General features: G+C 43.2%; 2 protein-coding genes across 8 annotated transcripts in view; both read right to left on the bottom strand.

Moving 5' to 3' along the window:
• NRG1 (neuregulin 1) overlaps window positions 1-27,275 on the bottom strand; it is a 477,481-nt gene that overhangs the window by 97,608 nt on the left and 352,598 nt on the right. The window contains exon 1 of one of the 7 annotated variants that reach the window (XM_075740464.1): window positions 65-175. The exons of the other annotated variants lie outside the window; for them this stretch is intronic. The gene's annotated coding sequence lies outside the window, so the exon portion shown is untranslated. Of the gene's footprint in view, window positions 1-64; window positions 176-27,275 lie in introns of those variants that run through there. 7 annotated transcript variants of the gene reach the window in all.
• LOC142599509 (uncharacterized) lies at window positions 23-341 on the bottom strand. Its single transcript, XM_075740467.1, has one exon. It carries the CDS (start codon window positions 182-184, stop codon window positions 23-25), a length of 162 nt encoding a protein of 53 aa, XP_075596582.1. The 5' UTR covers window positions 185-341.

The raw sequence follows: 27,275 nt of genomic DNA, 5'->3' as shown, positions 1-27,275 counted from the left end.
GAACACGGAACAAATTGACGGATTAAGTGAACCAATAGCCCAGAGCGAAAGGCAAGACTCTCACCTTGAGCATCTGAGGCTGGTATCTGCTTAGACGAGGAAAACAATTGTCATGCGGTAGAAGGAGCAAAAGCAAAATCTGTAACAACAGCGGCAGCGGCAGAAGTGACAGTAGCGGCAGCATCCTGTCGTGTTACAGCGGCGGCTGAAAGAGGCTGAATCATTACAGAGCAGCAGGTGCTCGCTGTCTGAGCATCACTGCAAACAATATCATTACACAGAGGTTTGAAAGGAAGAGCGATGCCAAGACGGTGGTAACTCCCTTTCTCTCCCCTCCCTCTTTGTCCTTCTTGAACGCTCATTCACTTTCCTCCTTCCCCCCCCACCCCCCCCGCCCCGCTCCCCCAGCCCCCTCGCAGCCTGTTTCCCTGATGTACAGACTCGCTCCTTCCTCCCCCACCCCACCCCCCGCCCTCTGCAGGGCTGGTCTGAGGGAAATCAGTACACCCAGCAACGCAGGACTGTCAGTGACTTCCTATTTTATCCAATTAGGAGGAATAAAGGCCATCAAATCAAAGGGAGGGAGCGGGTGGGTGCGCGACTCCTGCCCGCTCCCTCTCTGCAGCCGGAGCGCGGCCGGAGGCGGCAGCCATCGATGACACGGTCCTCCGGCGAGGACCGGGTGTCGGTAGGAGCTCTTTGGGCTGGACTGGGCTCGCTCAGTCTGATATTTGATCTCTCCCAGGGGGAAGACTGCTTTCCAGCAGCAGTTTCTCCCTATCTGACACCTAGAGACAGCTCTTCTTTCCAAGCCCCTGAATAAGTTTTGCTTGCTAGGAATAATGCTGGGATGCATCTTAGGTCAAGCAAAAGGAAAAAAAAAACCCAAACCTAACCTAACCAAAAACATTCCTGCCTCTGACAAATTTGCATTTAAGATATTACAAAGAAGTTTCCATATTTTTTTTAATATTCCTTTTTCCAGCCTCCTTTCCAAAACTGAAAAAGCAAAGACTCCACACTAAAGCCAGCTCCTGAACATACTTTTCAAGAGCTGGCATGCTGCTGTCATAATCCTCTCTCCCCCTTAGACTAAAAACACCCCCAACCCCTCCCCCCCCCCCCCCCCCCAACAACCAGACAAAAAAACCCAAAGGATTTTATTATTAACAAGGCTTCCACTTTGTTCTTAAATTCGTCTGTCACTCCTCACCTCTGCCAATACCTAGCACTAAATCCCATGTCTACCAGTGTAGTGTAATGCAGGCATAAATCAAAAGTCCAGTTAACATAATGGAAGGAAGATTAGAATCCATTCTATTCCCAGTCTTTTGTGTCTCCCACAGAAAAGTACACCTGTGTAACAATACAGACAGGTATAAGAGGAGAGGGGCTTTTAACACAATTGCCAGTTCCTTGGACTTTGTGAAAACATTTGCATTAAAAATTTGGCACTATGAATCCCCCTTTCTCCTTAGTATAAATGGCTGCAGGATGCATAAAGAAACAAAGAATCATATACTACAAATTGTCCTGAACTTATATTTGTTGGTACCTTAGTCAGGCATCTGAAAGGCAATTTCCATTGTAGTTAAATATTTTCAGTAGTGACAAAAAAAGACGTCTGTCTCTACCCATCTCCTCTCTCTGCCTCCAACTCTCTCCTGCCCCTGACTTCCAAGGGAACATTAATAACATTCGCATAAAAAAGATTTATAAAAATCTCAGTGAATCCCATAGTGTTTTCACAGACTCTCATGTCAAGGACTAATTGATGGATGTTTGATCACAAAGCTTCCTGTGAGGCTGCAGTAGCCAGCCGAAGTAATCATGATGCTACTACATTCAGGTGCCTGGAGAATTTACCTTAAAGCACAGCCAGTGATAACACTTTCTGGAAGAATGTAAAAAGATAAATCATCATACAATCTAGTCTACATTACCACTGAAGTGTCTGGTCTTCCGGTTAATGATGTGATCGGTAACCTCATACAGAATGAACAGCTTGCATCGCATATTTACGTACACAGCTCCTCTGATTACAAAGCACATGTGCTCCTTAGCTGGTAATATTCTGCATGAGTGCAGCCTCTTTCAAGTACCTCAAAACCTATTTCAAACAGTAATAACAACCCAGCCGCTCAGAAAGGGTAACATCACAGCAACACTGTCGTGACAGCTGTGATGGTCTGTGGGTACAAGTAAGCAAGGTTTCTGAGGAAAGGATGCATCCTTTATTAGATTAACTGATAAATCTGGGAAAACCAGACATACTTTTGCACACACAAGTTGCTCCTCAGGTGTGAAGCTGAAGCATCACTTTGCAAAGCAGAGTTCAAGTTGAGAACCAGCTGGGCATATTCTCATCATTGCACAGATGAGATACTACAGCATCTGAGTGTTTGGCACAAGTTTTTAAGAATGTCTTGCCTTCTTTATCCACATCTAATTTTTCAACCTCCTTATTTCCAGTAAGACAATTTTCCCTGCTGGCGCTGCTCTGAGCTTGTGTTTAATCCACTGCCCTGTCTACATTTTCCCTGAAGTGGTCTTCCAGGCAAACTACCTGTTTTCAATCTTCTCCTGTAATCTTCACTATTCTCCTGCCTATCTGCATTTAACTGCTCTCCTTTAAACCATGTTTCTGCTTTGCTCACATCTTTCTGGTGCTGAGATGAACAGAAATGCATGTGGAGATCTTGCACCTTTCCTTACAAGGGTTGCCATGAAGTTAAAGTAATCACGCGCAATGCTACATAGCTTGACGGAGAGATGCATTATTACCGGTTCAGACCATGGGCTGCCACCTCCGTGAAACCTCAGAGCCTCTTGCCCCAGGAGCCCGGTGGGGACGCTCCCAGGGGCTGCCCTGCATGTGTGCATTGCCCCCTCCTCACTCTGCTGCCGGCGGGGCCGTGAGCTCGCAGGGACCAGGGAAGGGCTCTGCCAAAGGGGTCTCGCCTGCTCCCCCCGCCCCGGTCACGCCCCGCCCCCCCCGGCACCAGGACAGCTTCTGCTGCCTCCCTTGCTTTTTCACGCTCTCCTCCACCGGCCAGGGCCCAGCCTGCTTGCACCATCTCCGCCCGGCACGCAGCCACCTCCAGCCCCTCCCGCCGCCTCCGCGGCCGCAGCATCTCCGTGGGGCCTGGCTCCCTTCCAGGCTGCAGTACCCTCCTCTGCTGCAGGTCCCTTCCCCCGCGGCACCTCCAGACCCGGCGCACAGGATGCCTGCTTCAGCATCGCGCAGCCAGCTCTGCTCAGACCTCCTTCTCCTCCTCCTCGCGTCCCCCCCCGCAGGGAAGCCCGCAGAGCCGCTTCACCCTCCCAGCCCCGAGGGAGCTGCGGGGTGCTGGGGCTCGTGTGGAGAAGAGAAGGGCGGCACACTGTCCTCGGAGGTGCCTGGCAGCTCCCGGTATTCCCTGGCCAACAAGGGAGAAAGGCAATGCTGAATCATCTGCCCGGCTGCTTCCCTGGCCCCGCTCCATAGGTGGCCAGAGCCAGGGCCAGCACTGCCCGGGATGCTGCAACCCGATACCGCACGGGGCTGCCTCATGTCAGGAAACTTTGGACAAAAATGCAACCCCACGCTCTTTACTGCATCTGGCTTGGTAAGGGAGCATGCTGCCTTTTGTGCTGGCTCTTGTGGCTGTGGTAAAGGGCTGATGGTGTCTCACTTTGGGTCTCAAGATACAACTGTAAGCTGAAGGTACAGTTTGCTGGTTTTGGAGGTCCTTTCTGGTCCTGCCCCCTGCCCCCCAAAGCGATACAGAAATACTTTCCTGTAGCTGCAGTTTTGAGCCATTTACATTTTTGTAGTGACATGCTACGCTGGCATGCCATGCTTAAATGTGGGTTCTGGCCCAGTCTGGAGGAGAAGAGTGCCTTGGAAAAGAGCCAGCAATTAGTTAATAGAAAGGGAGACCCTGGAAGAAAACAGAAGGGAGCACGGCCTTGGAGATAACAAAGTTTTACTAGGGTAGACCATTGGTGGGCAATATAGAAGAATAAAGAAGGAAATTACTTGCCTGTTTGTAATTAGGTTAGGTCCTTGTGCAAAGATTTATTTCTGGTTATTATGTGGCTTGGGCCTCTTTGGCTTAGAGGAAGAAGTAGTGTGATTCTACTCTAATGAAGCTAATCTGTGACTGAGATTTGGACTCTTGCCATATGTAAGTGACAGGTTGAAACTCAGAGGCTTACAAATCTGTAATTTTATTTTGTGGAGTGTTTTTTGCAAAGAACCAAGTGTTATTTTGCTAAGTTCCACTCCTAAAAGACTCAAGGAGAGACACAAAGCCAGAGTCAGCATTAACCTGCAGCCTGTGATGAGGATGAACAAGCTGTATCTGTTCCTCCAGTTTTATGGGTCTTAAAAGGAGGCTGATTTCATATTACCAAACTGCAGAGGATCATCCCTCTGGCCAGCCACAAAGATGTGAAAGAAGCTTAAATGGATATGTGATCATAACTGACAACATCCTGTAAATTAGAGCAGCAAGTAACCATTTAACTCAGCTGACCCGTTGGTTATGTCATAATCAGACCCAACCTGCTGAAGATTTTGGAAATCAGGCTTGGTGAGTCATTCTCATGGAAGCCATTGGATTTCAAATATCCATATGCTTTAAATGAAGTCCCACTAGTCCACAAAAAGATTCCCTAAGAATTATCTACTTTCTTGCAACTACTGGGACATTAGGAAAGTAGAGTATGAATCCAGAAGTGGTTATTCATGGCTCTGCTGGATCACAGCTTAAGAAATGATGCTTACACATCAGTGCAGGGCAAGTGATCTCCCCCCCCCCCGACCACTGTTTTCCTTTTAAGAACATACCAATTCTTCAGAAAGAAGCAAGCAGCAATATGTGGCATCAGCTGCCTCATCATGTGTTTGATTGCACTTCCTTTTTTCCCCATACATTGAGAAATAAAAAGCATCGTAACCAAGAAGCTAAAAAGAAAAAAAAATGCATGTTCATTAACAAGAGATTGATGAGGAAGATAAAAGGATCTCTTTTTATTGATTGCAGGCACTTTCTTCAAATTAAATAAGTGCACTATTTAAAGATGGGGGGTGTGTGTGTGACCCAAAGCAAGTGAGCAAGCCCAATAAGCAGCATAACTGCCAGCAGTCATGGTGTAGAAAGAGGGGGCTATCACACATGGTACAAACAATTAATTTATGCCTTCTTTTAGTGCGTCACCAACCTCCCCTCTTTAATCCATCTCCCTTGGACTGATGCCAGCACTTTCTCCCTTTGAATCCTTCCAAAAGCTTTCACTGAAAACCTCATCTCTAAACTCAAATGGCACACGGAGAAGACTTCATTTTGCTTTTATACTGATCTTGTCACTGGAACCGCAAATGTTAAAATGGGACAGGCTGTTACTTGCACACACACACATCCCATTTTTAACCTGATGGAAAGCAAACAGGATATAGGTGATAGCACTGTTTGTTCATCTCTGCCCATTGCAATCACCTTTTTCCTCTAGTTTTTTTAAACCCTTTGGCCATATATGACTGAGGAGAAGAAACATCAAGCCTGTATGAAAATGCACGAAAACATGAGCAGTAAAAACATGAACTCTTAGGCACATATTCAGCCATCGACATGAGAGTAAATCCGTCAATGTCAGCAGAATCATTAGTGTGCTTAATTCATTTGGTATAAGAGGGCTGCTGTGGGAACACCCCGTACCCTCAGATAACACAGGAGACAGGCACATGAAGAGGCCATATCCAAACCATCTCTGTATCCTCAAGCCAAAACAACTATACTGGAATTATGGCACTGCCAACATAGGTGTGTCAGAAGCAGGTCCTCACACTAGTACATTTCTTGGAAACGTCTGGAGCACAGAATACAAACTTCAGTGCCTGTGAAGATGTTTGGGAGAGCTCATGTTGCCTCTGTGGCAGCGTTTTCTGTATTGACATCACATGTCCGCTTTTACACCAGGCATTTACACCAGGAACATGCTTTCTGTAAGTACAATAGCTGTGGCTTGCAGCTTGTGATTTGAAAAAATAACACAACTACAATGGCTGTTTCAAGAGATGTTTATACTTTAAATAGCTACAGCCAGTAATTGAAACTGAAAACTGCCATAAAACGGGCTGTTATTTCAGGGGAACCAAAAGGTTTTCTGAGTCTTTTCATCTTCAAGTGAAATGTGAGACACTGAGTTTCTTTCATCCTAATCAAAAGCAGAGCTAGTGGCACTACACGAGACACAGAAATCCAACATCAAACCATGAATGTCAGGGGTTTTAATCAATGGCACTGACTCATTCCCCCAGCCTCTGCTCAGTCACAAAACTGGGATGAGCCCTGCCACTGTTCAAGCTAATGATAATTAGCTCTGCCATGTGGTAAAGGAGCATTTAAGAGATGCAAAGACATGTAAAGCGCTCAGCTAGTCTCTTCTGCCTGAGGGCAGAAGCAGCAGAAGAAAGACCATGTACAATCTTCTGGTTTTGGTTTTTTGGCTGGGTTTTGTTTTGGTTTTTTTTTTTCCTTTTCAGATCTGGCACCACCTTCACCCTGTCACTGGGGTCTCCAGCCGACCTGCTGGGCTGCTGTGATTATTTATTTTCACAGTGCGGCAGCGAGCTGAGGCAGCATTGTAGTCAGAGGGCCCAGGCTGGCTCATTAACTCCCACCCACCTTCATGCTCAAATGCATCTGTGCGCCTGCCTTTGAGCCACTTTATTCAGATGGAAGAGACTCCTCATGGGTGTTTATGGGACAGTGGCAATACTGCTACCTTCCACAGGCATGGCTTTGCAGGATTTTTTGCTGGCCAGCCTTCACATCCGCAGTGCCGCCACTGCTGGGGGAGTCACTAGACACTGACAATTTGAGTAAAGGTCTGAAAGCCCTGAATCCAGGAATTATCCCTCCCACATTGACCCCTGGTTAATAGAGTACTTAAACGTGCATGGAGTTAAACAAGTGGTGAAATGCCTTCCTGATTAGGGATGGGCTACATCATATATCTAAGTGCCTTTTTGAATCAGTGCCTAATTCAGGAACTGAAAAGGTATTTTGGAGCGTACTGCTGTGGTTTCATGATAAACACGGTTTGGCAGCACTATCATCCTTTTCCCTGTCTCTCCCTTCATTTTGCTCCCTCTGTTCTGTCATCTGCACTAATTCAGTAACATTGTTCATGTGGCCAGGCTCTCAACTGGATCACAGAACTGATTTTTGACTTAAAAAGGATTTCTTTTGAGATTTTTTTTTTAACACACAAGCTTACCAACTAATTCCCAGTCTGGCCCCATAAACATATATAGTCTCGAAGAATGGGGACAGGACCATGCTCCAGGGGACAGAAGTTCCTTGACCTTGTCTTCTCACCAAAGACTTTGCATAGTGAAACCATGCCCCAAGGCCCTTCCTGAATCTAGGCTTAATTTAGGCAGAAGCTCCTAGAAGATCCCAACAAAATACTCGTTATTCTGAAAAATCTTGACTGTACTTACTGCACCCTTAATTTTTTTTGTAAAGACAGAATTATTTTTGTACTTGCACATATTCCCAACTGCTGCTGCTTAAAACTTAAGGCATCAAACTTCACTTTAAAGTGTCATTTTCAAAATTTCAAATACACATGGGCTTTTTTATAGAGTAACTCTCTAGCATATGTATATTCAATAGTTTTGCTGTTAAACAAACAAAAAGAAAGAAGTCAAAGACATGCAGCCAGCCTACTGCATGGTAATTTTTTTGTATCATTAAATAAACAGGTATTAATGAAGGATGTATTGACATATTACTGGCTTAGATTTGTAAAGTATGTCTTACAGTATAGTTCTACATTCAGAATCTACCAGCTTCAGAATTTGCTTGCAGAAAATGTTATGATTTCAACTCAAGGGCTGGTTTGCTTAGCACCTTTCTGCAAATACCTCCAAATAATGAATTTCATCTACCTTATCCAACATCGAGGTATTAATTCAATTACACTGGTTGGTTCAACTCTGGTCACGTCTATATGAAGCCTGATTATGCCCAACTTAGCAGAATCGAGACGTTTGCTGTTTAAAACAGATAAGCAACACAGTTGCTTGCATAACTGCAAGAATTCCAACAATAAAAAAAGCGACAGCTCTCATCATGCCTCAGAATCCTAGCATCATCAAGGACATTTAATATTTAATATTCTTTCTTAGTGCATTCAGAGAGCCATAGAAGGCATGAATCACTCCTTTGGCATTGGCTGGAAAACTTTGTCAATTTCCAGCAAATAATTAAGAAGAAAGAATTCAAATAAGTATGACAAAGGAGATTTTATGTCTAGTCATGAATTTTCAGTAGTCTAATCAAATATGGTTTAATTACATAGCCATGTTTTGAATTCAAACCCCAGCCTGCATTTTAAGATGTCCTATCACATCTTTCTGGCCCCTGCACCCAGGCTTTCTTTGTGCTATATATGGTCTTGTCGAGAGCAAGAGCAGAAAACAGCAAGGAGGAAGCTCTGAAACCTTAAAGAAATCTATCTGCTGTACTCTTATTTCATTGGTGCAATTCAAAGCTACACAGCAGATTCTGTGCTTACACTGGGGTAAAATGGGTTCACTAGAAGTTGTTTGGATTTAACACAGAGGCGTGCACGGTGCAGGGCAATATGGGCCATCGCTGCTGGATGGTGCGAGAGCAGTAGTGCAGCTTTGGAAACACTCCCTTCTGCAAGACATTGGACAACCTAGAAATGGAGCATAGGAGGCAGTGACAGAGCAAAAAGCAGGTCTTTAAAGCTCACAACAGGACAGAGGAAGGTGAGTAAATGGAGCCTTTGCTCCAGAACCCAGATATTTCTAATACCCACTACTGACAACTGCGAAGGAATGTTTATGCACTCATACATACATAAGTACCAGAATGAGCTCACAGCAATCATAATTTCATTTGATGGATGCGTTATTCCTGCAGCACTTCCTGCATTCAAACTGCAGGTCATGTCCACGGGGGGTGCCTTATGTCTGCCTCTGTTTCACCATAGAGGCTGTGGAGTGGCAACGGGACCACAAAAAGGGGGTGGAGGGGACAGACTGTCTTTTTCCTGCTTCTTGAGAGTGCCTAAGGAATAAATGCACTTACTCTGAAAGAGTATTGGAAAGAGTGGGCCAGACAGGCAGGGCTGAGGTCACCCTGTATCCTGTGTTCCCAGCTGAGCTCATCCAAATTACCACCCAGAGGAAAAGTCAAATAAAATAGAGCTGTCCTCAGGTACACCACTGTAGGTATGCTATGCCTGCGGTGGGAAGGGTGGCTGTGATGGTGGGGAAGGGAAACGAGAACCTACAGGCTGCAAGAAGGAGAAAGAGGCACTTGGTGCCCTTGGTTTGCACGCACATGAACGAGGTGAATTGTGTCTCTAAACCCCGTTCTGATCAGGGCCACAGTTTGAAGCCAGACCCTGTGAAACTCTACCATTCCTTCAGATGTTGACTGCTGCAAAGATGGGGCCAAATTTCTTGCCAGTGTGGGCAAGATTTCAGCCTGCTCAGCCACAGCAATGGTGAAGATCTAATACCTGCTTTCACTTGAGGGATGCCTTGCTCTTGCTCAAAAATTCCCTGCATACTGCTTAACCACCGCTTAACTCCAATTAAATTAAAAGCTGCTAAAGGGCAACAAATCCTCTCCGTGTTTCTAATTTCACACTAAACCCTGTGTCCTTCCTTCAGGGTTTTCAATAAAGGAACTGTATTTTAACAACTTTGCATGCACTAGAGGAGAAAACAACGATGTGACCAAAATAAATCCAATTCTAAAGGCACAAGCTCCACAGGGCAAAGCCCGAGCTCCCCAGGGTGGACGAGGCTGACACACATACTCATGGGCATAACATTGTTTCTACTTATTCCAGAAGCTTGAAGCTCAGCTAAGGAAGGAAAAGGCAGCGTGTCTGGAATTTTGAGCTCCTTTCACCCCAAAGAGTGAAGATGGTGCTCCTGCCTCACTGATCAATATGAAATGATTCTCTGGAGGCCTTGTTAATAACCCTTGAAAAATAAGTGAAATTCTGTGTATTACATTCTTTTTCTTTGTTAGGCATCAGTTCGTGGTTTCATCAGGAAAGCAGCCCTGCTCAGCTGCACAGAAATCATTCTTTGAGCTGCCTTGGAGGACACAAAATGACTAAGGTTTAACCAAGTGACCTGAAAAATAAAAAGGGATAAAGTTTTGGCCTGCATCGCTGAGTATGTGCTAGTAACACTACACAGTGCAGGTGTGAGCAGATAATACACTTTACTTTCTAAACTAGCCCATTTGTATCATCCCAACAGTGACTATTAGGGTTAGACATGGGCTAATTAAAAACCTATGCAGCTGAGGTCTAGTCAGCATTAATAATTAGTTGTAGCTGTTTCCACCACCGTCCACCCTCCAGTTCCATCTCCTTTCTTCCTCTTACAAAGAAAAAATAATCTCTGTGCATGTATGTAATTACAGGAAACATAATGCATTATTAATGTGGCCACAGTAGACAGAAAGTTCAGGTTTACTGCTTACCAGTGTGGAGGTAAGTTGTAGCTACTGGCAACAGTCAGCTCACTGGTGCATTAGGTAATGAGAGTTTCCAGGAGTGCCAGCTAAAGTAGCTAAATAATACCAGCTATTTGGAAAATCACAGAAGCTGGGAGGAATTATGGGTCTGAATCTATCACTGAGACAGGCAACTGTGGACAACCTGTAGGAATTATTCCAGGAACAATTAACTTGCGACAATAAGGTTGTGCATTTTCTTTGATCCACGAATGTGATTATGTTCAAACGCAATTATGCAAGTCGGAAGTCTCCAGAGAGCGGGCAGAGAGGAAACAGGTACAGATAGCAGCATGAGACAAATCACTGCAATAAAGGTCTTTACCAAGCCCTTTTCCCATCGAAACAACAGTGTTCACAGTGAGCTGGAAAAAATCCCCACACATGTCCTGTGATTTCAAGGAATATCAGACAAGTCAGGCCAGAAGTGCTCATTTCCTGGCACACCGAACAATGATCTATCATTACAGACATGTATCTGTCAAGTTGGTATCTGCACACACATGCTGAACAAATGCCTTTCAGATTTCGTTTTCCAGTTATCCAGGACAACATATTATGCTGCATACAAATACAGACACCTAACCAGAACCCCTGAAATGAAGGCTTAGAACAGCAGAAAAATATGGTGTGATTTGTTCAAGTAATAAAGATACGGATTAGATACACAGATTAAAGTCACAGAGATTAATTCGGATCTACTCCCCCAGCAGGATGCCTTTGTGCAGTCTCAACTCGAGTCACATTTTGTTTTTTCCTCTCCTCAGGGGGTTCTTTTTTTTTGTACAAAATTTGTAACTCCTTAATACAATGCCTAAAATGTAAAAATTGTAAAAAGCAGCAAGGAGCTGTCCTAAAGCTGAAGAGTCAGAAGCTTCTCCCACACATAGTTGACGTTTCTCACAGATTTCAGGCATCCGCCAAAGAAATGCAAGTAGACTTCCTTCCTAATAGGCCAGAGGGGAGGACCCTGGTCTGCAGCCAGAACCAAAGGGCTAGCTCAAGATTTGGCACATGCAGCACGAAAGCTTCATTGTCCCAGATCACTTGTACGTTACAGAACAAGAGCTGCAAGAGGGTTGTCACAACACCTACCATTCAGGTTGTGGCCCCTCACTTCATCTTGCTGACCGTGAGCCCTCCATAGTAGCTTCTTGTCAACAAGGAGCTTACTGTTTCTTCTTCCCAACAGTTGGGCATGATGGGGATTAGGGTAAAAACCACTGTGGTCCTGCCTTTGAAGATGACTTTCTTTGGTTTGAGTGGCAACAGTTAACTATAACCTTTTCAGCTACCCACGGCCATTGACTATTTCCCTACTGCAGACAGGCTTTTTAATACCGCTGTGGGGAACTGTGCTCAAATGACACAGAGAAATCCTTTGGTAATTATTCGGGCTAATCCTATTAGGAAAGAAAGGCTTTCAATTGCTGAAGCAACAAAAAAACCTTTCAGAGAAGGAACCCACCACTTCAAATTAAATCAACGCCCCCTTTCAGCCCAGGATAACCTGATTATTATTGCACATAAGAAAAGTTGTGTTAACTGATATAAAAAACTGCTTAACATTCTAAGAAGTTTTATTTAAAAATTTAAAAAAAATGTATTTGAAATGCCTACAAATTCAAAAAACACCCCTCTGCTTTCTGGCACATATTTTATTTGCACTTTACTAGTCCACAGTTCTACTTGTGTATTTCCCAAGTAAGAGACAGATTTTTACAGAATGTGCATAGTTTTATAAGGATTTTGCCTATGCTCCAAATTTATGCTACAAGAGAGGATAAAATTTATGTTCCCCAAATTTGCTGTTGTTTTAATGCTGTGGTAACATCACAGTGGTAGAGTTAACTCTTTCATGTGCTCATCAGAAATTCAGAAATGTTTAAATTTAAACATTTAAATGTTTAAAATGAGAGTAATTTGATTTATTGAGCAATAAGAGGAATTATTCCTGTATGGCCACAAGCCAAACAAGTAATCTTTTAATAAGGCATGTGAAGTCACAGCATTTCCTTTATGAGGGGAAAAAAAAAAGTGCCATTTAAAAAAAATGTGCCTAGGCACCTAAAATGGGCCTATACTTGGTATACAGGCACACCCAACCATGTGGCCTTAGGCATCTCAGTTCCCTTCTCACACCTGCATCTGCTCATGACTCAAGACTGTCCTCCTTTCCTCACCTAGAGCGTGCTGGATAAACCAGGACTGCTCTTCAGATCTTTTTACCATGGTAGACTTCACTCAAGATGTTAATAGCAGCTTTTGGATTTTTTTTTTTCCCCTGGTCTCCTTATACCTCTGTGGAAATGTTGAGGATCCAGGAGATGGGCAGAACTGGAGAAAACTCCCCCTGCTCCGTCTTAGTCATCTCCAGTATCCTGGCTGTCTGCCTGGCTCCCCACTCAGCACATGAGTGTGGAACAACCTTTGGTAATTGTTTGGACTAACCCTCACAGGAAATAAATACTTTTAATTTTGAGGCATCTTAAGTCTCTCTGGGCGTTCACTGGAGTGCCTGCACATGCAGTTCAGGGCTCACGGGTTGTTCCCTCAGGAGCCAAGTGTTGGTATGGGGTTCCCAGCCTGTAACCCACGTTCATACTAGTCCTAAGAGATGTGCTCAGGAAATCTTTCTTTTGATCAGTGTCTGGCTAACATCCAATTGCCGGACTGCCTGTCTTTCTTGAGCATTCAAGAATGTGTCCTTGTGATTGTTGTCCTTGTGATATATTTCTGCATTTGCAGATGTACAACCTCCCTCAAGTAAAGGATTTAGTAAAATTAAGCAGGATTGCCTATCTGTCAGAGACTCTGGGAAGCAGAAAGGGAGTGTTGATGCCTGACCAGCAGCACTGAGTTGTGTTCACCCTGAACAGGAGAGAAATGCAAATGCTTTCATTCATTTAGCAAATACAGGTAACTGCAAGACTTCTTTACAGCCTCTAACCTAAGGAAAACACAGCAAAATATTTTCAGAAGTGGAGGGAAATATTTTTATAAGTGGTGAGAGAATGTGAGAATATTAAAAACTATGATCATCTCAGAAATACATTGCTGTTGTCAGTAATTAATGCATGAATTACAGAACTCAAGCAACAAACTTCGAGCCTGTCTTCTTTTGTACAGCTGTCTTTCTAGCTGAGATCAAACACATAATTTAATGAATCGATCCCTTTTCCCTTCCCCACAAACATTCCTATTTGAACATCTACATTTTCTCATACTAACACTATGCATCATGTCTGAAATCGACATGATCATGGAAATTCCCAGAGGAACCTGGAGCACGGCTCATGTTGCTCTTGCTGCACAGGAAATGCAACCATTCTTACTCATCCTTCCTCTATAATGAAGAGTCAGATTCATTGCCTTGTTGTGCTGAGGAGGAAATTGCTGCATAATCTCCTTTCACAGCTAGACAATCCCCTCTTTCCAAAGCAGGCTAAGCATGCAAATTCTCCAGACATATTTGATGAATTTCTAATAACAGTGGGTGAAACGACAGGGCAAAGGCGAGTGTCAGTGACAGAAGCCTTGTGCTGGCTCCCTGCTGAAGACATTGTTTTCCTTGTATGTTCACCCACATATTAATTGTGGGTGATACATATTAATTGTATCTGTTCTGGGACAAATTAACCATAATCAGGTCAAACTGTGGCCAGTCTTAAGGTCAGTTAAGAAGTCTTGAAAAGGCTAGGCCATGTATCCTTCTCAGCACTTCACATGGGCTGCAAAATGAGACCCCCAAGGTCTCCCAGTCCATGATCTTGCAACACCAGCATAGCGAAGAGAGTGCCTTCTGCTAGTCAGGATGTTCCCCTCCATCTCTTCAGCCAAGAGAGGGACATCTGTGGACTGTGAGGAGCAGGCCAAGTTATGCCTCTCCAGCCTGCCAGGTGATTTTATAGCCCTCTGTGGTTAGATTTTCCTGTATGGGGAATAGACATATTTATTTTTTCCACATGGGAACAGAAAAGCAAAAAAATCTTACCTGCCATTGAGAAACAAATAATTGCTTAGGCCCCCTCTAGGTCAAATTCTTAAGGAATTTTTGAGAAAAGATTTGATAGTTGCATGGAAAATAGGAACTTGCACTCCCTTGCTGCACTAACAAGAACAAATGCTTCTTAGGCCAGGGCTAGTAAGCCTCATGCTTTAGTGTTAATCACAAGAGGGCAAGGATTCTAGGTAATAAACCAAGTCCACAGTTTTCCATGAAGACTATTTTCGCACCTTCCTCTTCCTTTTTGGCCTTGCCCACAGTTAGAAACAGTAATCAGTAAAGCGCTGATGTATTCTGGTGCTCTGTATTCCCACATCAGTCATGTCTGACACTATTCAAGGTGTCTGAAATGGCATGTTACTGCAGCCTCCATATTTGATTATGTGGCGGGCTGCTGTAATTGTTTCTAGTCGATGTAGATAAGGGATGAGGAGAGGCAGCAGACCAAGAGACGATTACACTCCACTTAGTGGCTGAGAGTTTAATCATCTGTCATTCCTGACTGCCCTGGGTCTATGAGATTGGAGAAGCCCCTTTCTGAAGTCACTGGGCGCTGGTGGACTTACGGTGAGGAACCTGATCCAAGGCATAACAGGGTGGTGTTACTATGGGAGAGTGGGAGGGAGCTGCAGCCAACAACCGAACAACATTACAGAAGAGACAAGACTCCCTGCACATCTAACGAGAGGAAAAGTAGGAGTCAGAAAGGTTGAGTTACCTCTCATGATCACTGCTTAAGAAGAAACTCATTTAGCAGAGGCATCATCTTTCTTCTGTGTCTTTCCCTCACCAGTCCCCGAGGCACCAAGTGCTGCCTGCTGCCTGAGAAGGACATGGGGCTTGGCGGGCACTGGGGCTGGGGCTGGCCAGCCTGCCTGCTGCTGTGTGTCTGGCTGCTCTGCTTCCTCATCATCTGGGAGCATTTCTGCCCTGCAGCAAATGCTGTTTTCCAGAAGGTCAGCTTCCCTTTCTTCCCTGGCCAGGTAGAGGAGGTACAGCAATATGACTGCTTCATATGTGGTCAGTTTGACTGGCTGACAGCTGGGACTCTCGTTCAAGAGTCGGTGATTTCAATATTGATAGGTGGCACTGTGTGCAGAGATCATGCCGAAAATTAACTGGAATGGCTATTTTCTGCAGAGCTACGGAAGGCCAAGACACAATCATGACTAGGGCTAAGGAAGAAACAGCTGTCAGAGAACAGAAAAGTGTATGGAGCTCCTTAAAGACTCATTGGACCCTTATTATTCAGTGGTTCTTATAAATGCTGTAATGTACTTTGTCACACTGACAATTTCCTGCGATAACAAAAGGGTAGGTGCCAAGAATATGGCCGTGTTTAAGAAATGAGTGGTGAGATCTGGTTGAGACAAAGGCTCAGCAGAAATGCCAGCTCATACACCCACGTTGTCCTCTCCTTTCTGCTTAGACTAGCCTTTCCTGTGCTCACCACCCCTTTAATATGAGGATACAGCAGATCAACTTGAGAGAAGCAAGTCTCAGCAACTGATAACCAATTCTATGCTTGCCTCCCATTCTAAAGAGTTAGCTGATGCCCGTTTCTTCTTAAACAGTTTTTTTTAAGAATTATTTTTTCATTATGGAAGTTTCAAAATGTTCAGCAATCCTGTGCCAATTCATCAACTCTAGCTAATGTTTTTCTACTAGAGCTACCCGCTCGACATCTTGTTCTGCAAATTTGATAACAGTCAGTATATTTGGCTCACTCTTTTTGATTATTTTTTTCTCCATCCAGAGAAAATTCTCCATCCAGTACTTCATACATGCTGCTTTTGGGTTGTTGTGAATGGCAATTCCATATATTTCAAGATATTTAGAGACAATAAAAGCTATTCCTCAGGATAGGATGGATTCCATCATCCAGAAGAACAGATTCTTACCAAATTAAAAGGAAAGAATTCCTCCCCTGTACCCAGCCTTCCTTACTGGCCATCTGCTAATACTGCCCATGTGTGTATAAAATTCATTTGCACATTTAAATTGAAAAGTTCCATTTGCTCAGCCTGCCTATAACTGTGCTCTCTTGCTGGGGTGAATATTAGGTTTCTGATGCATGCATATTATCCAGTGAACATGGAACTGCAAATGCAATCCACATCCAATTATCTGGAGTTTTACTGCATATTTTCTACACATAACTCAAGCAGTTAAGTACTACAATACATTAGCTCTCCAGGTGTCCATTTGGCTGGAAGAATTCGTAAGGTGCTTGCCTTTAGCTCCTGTCCTCTAAAGTATAATTCACTCATGGTGTTGCTGCCAACATGGGAGGTCACTTGTACACTTGGTGCAGGATAGAGACATTGTGGGGAAGACACTGAGAATCCTCTGCATCTGACAGAAACATGCAACTGGACAGGTTGAGGTAAACAGTCCCTAAGCCATGTCTAATTTCCTCACCCCTGCCTCCAGGAAGCATTTCACCCATGCATAGCCCAAATGTACTGGCTGAACATACATGGAGAGGATTTCAGACTTGTGTTACCTCTCATGAAGCCTGGGATAGATCTGCAGCTCTTAGGGATTGCAGCTACAGTGGCTTGACTACTAGCCTACCAAAAAAATTACAGAAACCATATACACAGCACTCCTTCTCTGGACCTATCTTAACCTCCTCCTCCCTCCAAAGTGACAACTATATAAAGGAGTTACAAGCATCTACTCTGTAGATGTAGCTTGTGTGGTAACCAGGAACAGCATCTGATTCAGAGCTCATTACACCGGAGAACTGAAACACCAGTTCTGCATCACGGCAGACAGACATGCATTTGAATGAGCTGCGTTGCTGCTCAAGGCAATTCTCCATCCTTCCTGCAAAATCAGTGTTTAAGATTCTCTGGCCTCTTGCAGACTCTGAGACAACTGTTATCCTACTGTCTGTCAAGTATTAGTTGCCATTGTGGCAGCTAATGGGTTTTGTGTAGATCATTAAAATATTCAAGAACTATGCATAGCCTGCAGCTTGATTTAAGCCAAAGATTTCCCCAGTGGGAAATGGAAGGAAAGAGCTGTTCCAGGGAAATAATAAAAGTTATACTAACAGTATAAAAACTACAGTGCAAGATTAGACTCTGATCCTATTTCTGTGTGTCCTGTGGAGTCAGTGGAATCACTCCATGTTTGCCTTGCTTTAAATAACATAAAATATTAAGGAATTCAAAACAATCAATGCTAGTTTTGGACTTTCTTAGAATGGAAAAAAGCAGGGGGATGGCATTTAATCAGGCGAAAGTACCAGGCATTTAAACCTACTGTTCACTCAGAACAATAACTAAACTGTTGAATTAATGCCCCATGGCATTGGATGCCAGTGCTTAAAAGCATACAACAGGATTTTAGCTACAACCAAAAGAACATCCTCAGTTACTATATATAAAAACATAGACATTTCAAACAAATAAAAGCATCACATGCGGTTTGCTCACTTCTAATTTGAGAAGACTAGAAAAAACTTTCTGCCACTGACAATTTGTGCCACAATTGGCAGCAGCAGATCTAATGGGTAACTTTCTACAGTGTAGGTACCTGTGGCTTTCATAGCTAGATATCTGCCTGCAAAACAGACACTATTGAAGAAATGCCCTCGTATTTCTTCCCTGGAGTATGGCTTATCTTTTTCTTTTAAAAAACAACCATTGCGGCAATACTCCTCAGCAAATGTGCAGACATTTTGGAAAGCTCATCTAAATACCTGTCAGATGCTTGACTGTGTTATTAAGAATCATGTTTCAGATCATTGTGAATATTACCAGAAAAATATCAGTAATAAAGTTGAGATTCCACTTTACAAACCTCAGAAAAATAATGACTGTATTAACTTCTGAAGGGCTATTACCACCTCATGTATAAATGCTAAACTTTAAGATAAGCTCAATGGCACATGGTGTTTGTAAAAGCTTCAGGCTGCAGAGCTGTGTCTAGTCAAATCCCTCCTGACTCAACATCAACTTTGAACAAGGAGCAAGGAGCTTTTCTGTGCTGAGTAAACAAAATGGAAACCAATGAACAAACAAAAAAGCCCAGCCCAGCTCAGGGCTGGAAAAACAGTTGTCTCCTCTGTTGGCTTGGGACTGGAGAGTAATAGGTGTTGTCTCACCTCCCTGTTCAAGAGCAGTGGCCACAGTTGCTAAACTCGGGAGGGCTGTGGTGTGACACCAGCTGCTCTGTGCCCCACAGGTACACCACGGTTGGGAAGGCTGGGGTGGGATAGGCAGCCTGACTGCTCAGATGTGCCTACATTGCTCAGTAGCAAAGGGGATGGATCATGCTCTCAGTTCAAGGACAAGCATCGTGGCTGGACTACATCTATGTCACACATGACTTCACCGTGGCCTTCGTTAAAAATAATTTAAATGTGTGCTTCTTCCAGTTCCCAGTGTGTAAATTGTGGGAAGGTTGTGTCTTAACCAACCTAGACAGTGTTTTTAGGGCATGAAAATGGCTTTGTGATCAATTCCCTCTGGTATGGTATGAAGGCACCTGGGAGTGTTTGGGGGTTGCAACATCTGTTGGGATGATGTGGGAGGACAGCTTAGAGTGAAGGGAGCCAGGCTGATATGGTGGTACCTATACTGCCTCCTGGAAAAGGTCTCGATGCACTTAATCCTTCATATTGTGCTTAGGTGTCTTGAAAAGCAGTAGTTGACGTGAGCCAGAATGACACAAGAAAGCATGTTAATGATGAAATGAGCAAACACTGCTTGAGCACTCCATCTCACTCCTCAGCCTCACTCAACTTAGCACCCTACGTTTAGCCTTTATGAACATCCATCATAAATTAGAAATGCCTCATGCTATTTTAGCTTGCAACAGGATTGATGCAGTTTGGAAACTGGAGAGCTGTGAAAAGTTTCCTCCCTTGTAAAAAGCAGATCCTTGTAGAAGGGAAAATATGGAATCATTTTGCCAAAAGATCTCAGACAGCTGGATACTGTGATTAATATAAACTACTAATAAGGCCTATGAGTTCTGTATATCCATAACGAAGTTGAAATGACTAGCATGAAGAGTAGGCAGCCAGGAGAAGAAAATCTTGTGAAGAAATGCAAGAGCCTTTATATGTGTATATATTCACTGAAAGAGAATACTGACATCCATCAGACACGATTCACAAAGGACAATTGCTCCAGGGCATAGCTTTCTTTTAAAAAAACCCAGCAGAGTGGGTGTTTTGTGATCCTTGCCATGCATTTCCATGCTACTGCAGATGCAACTCAAAATTACTGACTAGGTGACTACTGCTAAATACTTAGCGCACCTAGAAGGAAGATCATACTGTAAAAGGCCGCTCTTTAATTGCTGCAGTGACTACAGCTATTTCTTCTACTCTCTGTACAGGGAGAGAATGTCAAGAACAGCAGAAACCATTAGGAACCTGCGGGAACATTTTGATAATGAAAGTCACAGGAGATACCATTTTCCCACTTTGCATCCAATTAGGAGAGGTTACCAAAAGGCAATTTAGAAGAGATGTGGACATGAAGGATGGGATGGTAATTTCCCCCCTGAGGGTTTTGCTTGGCTCCCACTGCAACGTTAGAATACTGCTAGAATAGGAACGTGAAAGAAGCGTATTGTTTTTAATTTACCTGGTAGGAACTGCTACAGTCTAAACTGAGTCTCAGCTGTAGTGTGCCACTGTGTCTGTGGAGAAGCTAATGAGGGGACATGGTGATGGCTTTTCAAATCCATGCATCTATGAAAAGAACACATTTATGTATACAGTGCTCTGCCTATGGCTTTTGAAATATAACTTCTGTCATGCAGTTTGCATTTTTTAAGAAGTAAAAAGTAATTTATTAAGGGGTTATTCTTAAGCAAATGGCAACTTATTCAAAGCCATACACTTTACAAGTTATTCTGAAGATAATGGTGTACTTTTCTGTTCATCTTTTATCTACTGCTGTGTTATCCTCTGCTCTCATCTTCTAGAAACAGATCCAATTGAATGCTGAGGCACTTCCAGTTATTGAAGTGGTAGGGATTCCCTGGATTCCTGCTCAGGAATCCAAAGAGACCAGGCAGATAACTCAGAGGGGTATCTTCCCTTCCCCTATTTCTCTCTAAGAAACTTTGTTCCTTCTCCCTAGACAGCAGTATCTGCCTTCTGTGGTTGACTAGAACTGCCTGAATTGGAAGCCCAGGATGAAAATGAAGCATTGGACCCAGTCTCTTGACTTCTTTGTATTTCATTCATTTGTGTTTCTGCTTTGTCACAGACTTCCACTACCAGACCATGAACCTGAAACAACCTTTCATGGACCAGGGCCCTGCTATGCTACAGACTGTCTCTGTTTACAGCCGATGCAGCCTAAGACCTCCCCTGAGAGAACATGGAAAAGGAAGGCCAGAACACACCACGTACGCAAGCCAGCAGTATGTGAGTCTGTCAAAGGGAGCACAGCAAACCTCTAGGCTCACTGGGATAATTCAGCTTTGGAAACTCAAATTCCCTTTGGGACTTTCCTCTTTGATGGACCTTTCCTACCAGAGATGACACAGCAGAAACTCCCCCTCCAAAAACAAGAAAGTGGACTGCAGATATGCCTTTGTCAGGACAGAAGGGCCTCCTGAGGAGCACAAAGGACCTTGCATTGCTAGTCTCCTCTAGGGTTAACACAACAGGGTGCCTCAGGGCAAAGTCTCTTTGGAGGTAGGTAGGTATTGTTGGGACAATAGCTGGAAGATAAGGAGATGAACAGAATTTCTGGGCTATAGGGGTAATTTGGGAATTGCCTATTGTATCAAAATACAAATATTCTGTACCCATGCACACATTCATAATTTTTACTTGTTGTGAGTACCCTTTTTTCACACTCGGTCTGACATCTTTGGGTCCTTTATGCTTTCATACAAAGCACTGACATTCTTGATTTCATGATGTATCTTGATTCGCCAGAGTGCCTGAAATAGATGCATGTTTCTGTCAAGTTTATGTATTCCATGTTGTTCACAGATCTCTGCCCAGCTTGTATCACTGCCCCTTGTGTACCTTCATTCAGTATGAACTACCCTGATGCCTCAAAAATGACATGAAGAGGGAAGATTTTGAGAAGGCTGATCCAATACCACAAAGTATGTTCATAATTGCTACCAAGGGTAGCTACCAAGCAAAAGCTACCTTTTGCTACCAAGCAAAAGGGTATAGCCAGCAGGGAACAGGAGTCCTTAACCACCTGTTTTTGTCACAGTGACAGCACCAGGGACTTCTTCCTATGGAAGACACAGTGACCAAAACACCAAGGTCAGACCACTAACACATCCCTGTGCTACAAGCTCATGTCCTCCAGTATAGCACAGGCTGTGCTGGCAAACCAGAAAAATGCCCATTTTGGTCTCAGGTGGGCACCTAGTACACTTCAGCACAGTGGAGAGAAGAAGTCAGAAAGGCATAGACTAAGGCTCTGTTAGGCAAGGTTTTGCCATGATTAGACCTTCTGGAATACCCTGAAGAAACCAGGCCTTACCAGCAGCACCTTGAAGCCAAATCCCCGTATGACTTACAGGGTCTTAGAAACAGAGGTCCTGACATACATACACAGGGATCCAGAGGAAAGCTAGAGATGGAGCCTGCAGTCTCTGAGACCCAGCTAAGGCAACAATTAACAACATGGCTTTTGGCCAGCTACCCTGTTGTGAGGGTGTTCCCCACTCCACCAGTGAAGACACATTAATTTTTTAAAAAAAATTAACTGCTGATCTCTTTTGTTGAATGATGGGAAGAGTTTCTGTTAGGACCTTGGAGCGAAGGAGATGATCCACAACATGTTAAAGGCAATGTGATTTTCCTTCGAAATATCAAATGCAACAGAAACATTTGAAGTAGCTTTTGTAATATGTATACCAGCAGAGTAGATGATTGCTGCACATTTGGTAGTTCTTTTCATGGTGTAATTCATGACTTCAGGAAAGCACAGCCGGAAATAAACTGATCCAAACCATTGCCTTCACACTAACACATATATGCTTTATAAATCTATATATGTATATATATTTATTCATAGAACACTACTGCCTCATCATATACAAATGCTGAGACAAGTGCTAGCCTTACAGATTTATTCTTACATGCACAAACATACAGACAGCTAAAGCCAATGTCCTTAAACCCTTTCCACTCTGACAGCTGTATTTAAGCTACATAAACTGTTGCGCTTATTCCTTTGTGACTGTTATGTCAGCTTCTTCAAATTTTAATACTGCTTATACTCATCATTGCCTTTTACCTCTCTGACCTCCTTGAAGGAAAAAAAAAAAAAAAAAGAACAAGAAACCCCAGCACAGAAGATAATTCACTCTATACTAGTGGTGTTATCTCAAAAGTTTGACATGTACAAACTTCCCAGTAGAGCTGCCTAACCCAGCTCAGGTCCTCAGTGCCAACCCAAGCTCTCCTTCAAAGCAAGGCTGAGGGACCAAGAGTGCAACTACAGAAAATCCTGCAAGATTAAGTGGTTTGGAAGCAGACATTTAATGTCACATCAGTCTTAGACGGGGAATCATGCAAAAGGTTGGAAGCTGTGTCTCTGGGAAATGTGATCTATTCACATGAGTTTGCCCTATCTGTGAAATTTAAACACAGGAAACAGGATTTGTCACGCAGGATCAAATCATAAGGGTACTGAGATTACCACAGCATTGCCCACTGTGATTACTGTCCACTGTGGAGAAAGAAACTATAAAATACTGCACGCTGTGCTAGGTTTTAATGGGGGATCCACATATGTTTTCACCTCTGCTCTTTCAGTAGAATTTCACTAACGAGGAGGCTTAAACTTAGTTTGCATTAAACAAGAATTAGTTATTTGAACTTGCCCTTGCTCACATACTGTGTCCTCAGAACAAAACAAAGTGTTTTCTCCAGAGATGATTATTCAGAAAAATAAACCCACTGAAATAATAAAGCAAAACGCATGAGGTGGTATAGTATTTTCCTCTGACTCACTGTCCCAGTGAGGCATCAGGTATATGGCTTTCCTGGAGAAGCAGCTTTTCAGTCTGTGGAACGGATGAGTTAAATGCTGACAGTTGAAGATGTCAGACTAACTCATTATAAGAGTAGGAGTTGGGAGTCCTGCTGTGCTAGCATAACTGCAACCTGGGTAATTGCCTTCATCATCTGAATTCCTTCAGCTTTCTCAACTGGTTACAGTATTCTCCCCTTCCCATCCAGCCCCAAGTAACTCTGCCCTGTTACTAGACTCTCCTAAAACAATTCTGCTCTTTCACCCAAAGATAGCTGCATTTCAGAAGTCACTGAGCTGCTAGCAATGTATTTATGTTTTATGAGAAAACAGTGAAGCCTTTTTGGGATGAAAGAAGTTAAGCCTATGTTCAATGGTCAGGCAGCGTCCCCTGATTTTTTCTGATCCTTACACTATGCTGCAGCACTGTCCATTGTACTATCATCTTCTTTGTCTCTCACTTGTAGAGGGGATATTAGAAATTAACATCTGTCAAACTCAGAATACAATGAAACCAAACAAAACAGAGTAAACTGAATTAATCCAGAAACTCCAAATGTACTATATTCTGTTATATCACAAGATATCTAGTCCCCAAGTCACATTGTATCTTAAAAGAACTCCAATTCGTATGGACCTCAGAAATTAGGACAGACTGCAGAGTGGAGCTTCACTCTTCATCTGCCTTTTCTTGATTTCACAACTTTTGGCCACATATCAAAGACAAGCACACTCCTCTAGATACTTGTGCACGAGTACTAATAAAAAAATAAAATAAAAATAATCTAAATAAAACTCCAAACATCAGATAGAAAGACAACTTGAGTGGTGTAAGGACTTGTTACAAATCAAGATGACCCTTTAAACAATTGCTTGAAATAGCAACAAAATCAGAAAGTCTTTAAAGGTTTGGATAAGTATCCCAAAGGCAGAAGAAATAGCCACATAAAACCTATATCATTAGAAGTCTGACTTTCTGTCTTCCAAAAGCACTGATTCAGGTTTGTATGATTCTTAGACAAAATTGATGTACTCCTGTCAGGTACTACATAAATAATTACAGGGGAAGAGGACTGGGTTCACTTTAGGAGATGAAGTAAAGCATAAACTAGCAGAAATTTAATTTGCTTGTTAAGATTTTAGGACACAGATGATTTACTAGCCAGGCTGCTTGCCTCATATGCAAAAATGTTCCTGTTAAAAATACTCAATAAACCAATGATGCTAACACCATGTCATAGAAGGTTTTACTGCTCAGCATGGAACATTTTCATCAAAGCAGCTGAGTATTGTACTTGAGAAAATGTGACATGCAAAAAGTCTTTGCACGCCTCCTTTCTACATGCTGTATCTGCGCTCCATTTAATATGCAGGTTGGAATCTGTTATTGCACCATGAGAAGACGAAGTGTTAGGAAGGTGCCTTTCTGTGCTGGGCTTGGAGCTTGCGAGTTAGTAATTCCAGAGAGAAGAGATGAGCAGTCCAAACTGACACATTTCTTCTCCAATTTATCTTCCTTTCTTAAATTTCTGCACAGGTTTTAGAGCCCCCCATGAAAGTCTGTGGGAAAATAAGATTAAAATCATCTATGGGACAGATGATCAACACTGGGTCTTTTCCTCCAGCCAAAAGCTAAACAAACTTGCTCTGTAGTCTTCTGAAAAAGAAGCCACAAGCAAGATGGGATTAGCCTCCTACCTGCTCTTCATCCACACTCCTGCCTCCAGCTGGGCATCATATCAACCTGCTAGATAGTGGACAGGAGGATGCATGCTGCAGAGACTATGCTCCAAGCACATCCAGTGCTATGGTTGCTGGCTTACCATCTTGCTCAAGCAGAGAAATCTGAACAAGACAATCAGATCTGATACATGCAGAGTACACAGTATGCCCTGGCTTTTTGCAGGGGAGGAAGTCGCTCCACAGACATTTTAGGTAGCATCCCTTAGTGGGCAGCGTAAAAAGGGCATGAAGGTAATGTTGCAAGGTGCAACTAAGCAAATGTTTCTGTGTGTGATGAAGAGTCTGAAATTACTCCCACAGGTTCTGGCTCTGTCCAACTTCTTCACTTTCTACTGCTACAAACGCTCAGCTTTTGATCCACTTTAGCCCTCAGAGCACAGGTTTCCAGACTGTTACTGTGCCCAGAAACAGTAAGCTAAGGTGCTGCATCACTGCTCATCTGTAGTCAGTTTCCACACCAACAGGAGCTGTGGTCACTGTAAACAGCCTGTATCCCACCACTTCCTTTCTCCCCTCTTGCACCATACAAACATTCCTGCAGAATACCTCCACCAGAAGGCTGTGTGCAGTGCTGATGATTTTAACCTTGGAAAACTGATTGCTTTTGAATTTCTTTCCAGGTATGTTGTAACTTCAAACAAGAATGCAAGTTTTGGGACCACTTTTCTAAAGAAAAGGAAGGCTACCATATGTATGATATTTTTGCCTGTCAGAGTGAGAAGCCAAGATTCCTTTAATAAGTCCCAGAAAAGTAAAAAGACCACCATGTTTTAATTCTCTGGTCTTGAATACGTAGCTGATTGAGCCCATAAAGCCAAGGCACTAGGGTGAAGTCACAGATTTTCCACTGCAACTCCTGAGCAGAAGAAAGTCAAAGGGTCATAAGGTACTTGTTTCAGAGCACTGCAGTCCTGGAAACAAGGGGAGGAAAAATGTCTTCCATCCCAAAATTGTTCTGAGGTGCCTAAGAATGGCATCTGCAGTCCTTGCTAGTGAGACCATACAGGACTCCTATTCCTGTTGTTCACTTCGTTCAGCAGAAAAAAACGTATTACAGAGAGCTCCATCATCAAGGAAAATGTAAGTTGTAACCTAGATTTCAGTATTACACAGTACAAAATAAATATATACACAGCAATCCTAGGGTTGGGGTGGAAGAGGAGAAGGGAAGCATTTCTACCTGCCAGGGGCATCATTAGCAATCAGTGCCACAAAGTCTCACTCTATCAAACAGGACACAAAAGCATGAATTTCCTTCTCCTCCCTTGGATTACTGACCCACCCAACATGCTCACCAGCCCTTTATGTGAAACCTGGAATACATCACAGTCTTCTCCTTTACTTAAGAATGGAGGCCTATACTCTCAAAAAGGGCTGGATTTTGAGGATTATAGGTACATGTGCACATAAAAGGGTAGATGGACCTTCAGTTTCGCAGTGTCCATTGTGGAGTGTCTTGCAGAGATGGGATTTTTAAAAAACTTTTAGCTCTCTCAGTATCTGTCTGTCACTGGAACTCTAAAAAAGCAAAGCATGACACATGCCTGTTCTTTTGTGAAAGCCCAGGGGAAAGAGCCTACTGAATCACTCCGTTGTTCTCAGGTCTCTCCCAGCGTCTGGCCAACAGTGACAGTGCTGGCATGTTCTCTGAAACATCTGCTATTGTCTGAGAAGTGGAAGGAAACAGTTTATTTTATCTCCTGTAGCTGTTACAAGATTGACAGTGACAAGTGTGAAATGGACATGTCCCACTGAAATTCAGAAAAGAAAAGCCCTAAGCAACTTTAGAATAAGTACATAGACTCAATTGCCTCATTGCCCTGTTGTGTGAGTAGATATTCACATCTGTTAGCAATAAACATTGGCTCCCTCCTGCTTTGTAGTACTTTTCCTACCCAGCATAGACAGCAATTTCCAATACTGCTCTCTCTTCTCCATTACTTGTTTTAGTGACTTGAATTGTACTGCTCCTGATTT

The sequence above is a fragment of the Balearica regulorum genome, chromosome Z (genome assembly GCF_011004875.1).
Source record: "Balearica regulorum gibbericeps isolate bBalReg1 chromosome Z, bBalReg1.pri, whole genome shotgun sequence".
In the NCBI taxonomy this organism is placed as follows: Eukaryota; Metazoa; Chordata; class Aves; order Gruiformes; family Gruidae; genus Balearica; species Balearica regulorum.
The sequence above is the reverse complement of the archived record's forward strand: the minus strand, read 5'-3'. Positions and strand labels throughout refer to the sequence as shown.

Bases quoted from the DNA above. Each gene is read 5' to 3' on its own strand.
- LOC142599509 (XM_075740467.1), bottom strand. From the start codon at position 184: ATGCTGCCGCTACTGTCACTTCTGCCGCTGCCGCTGTTGTTACAGATT.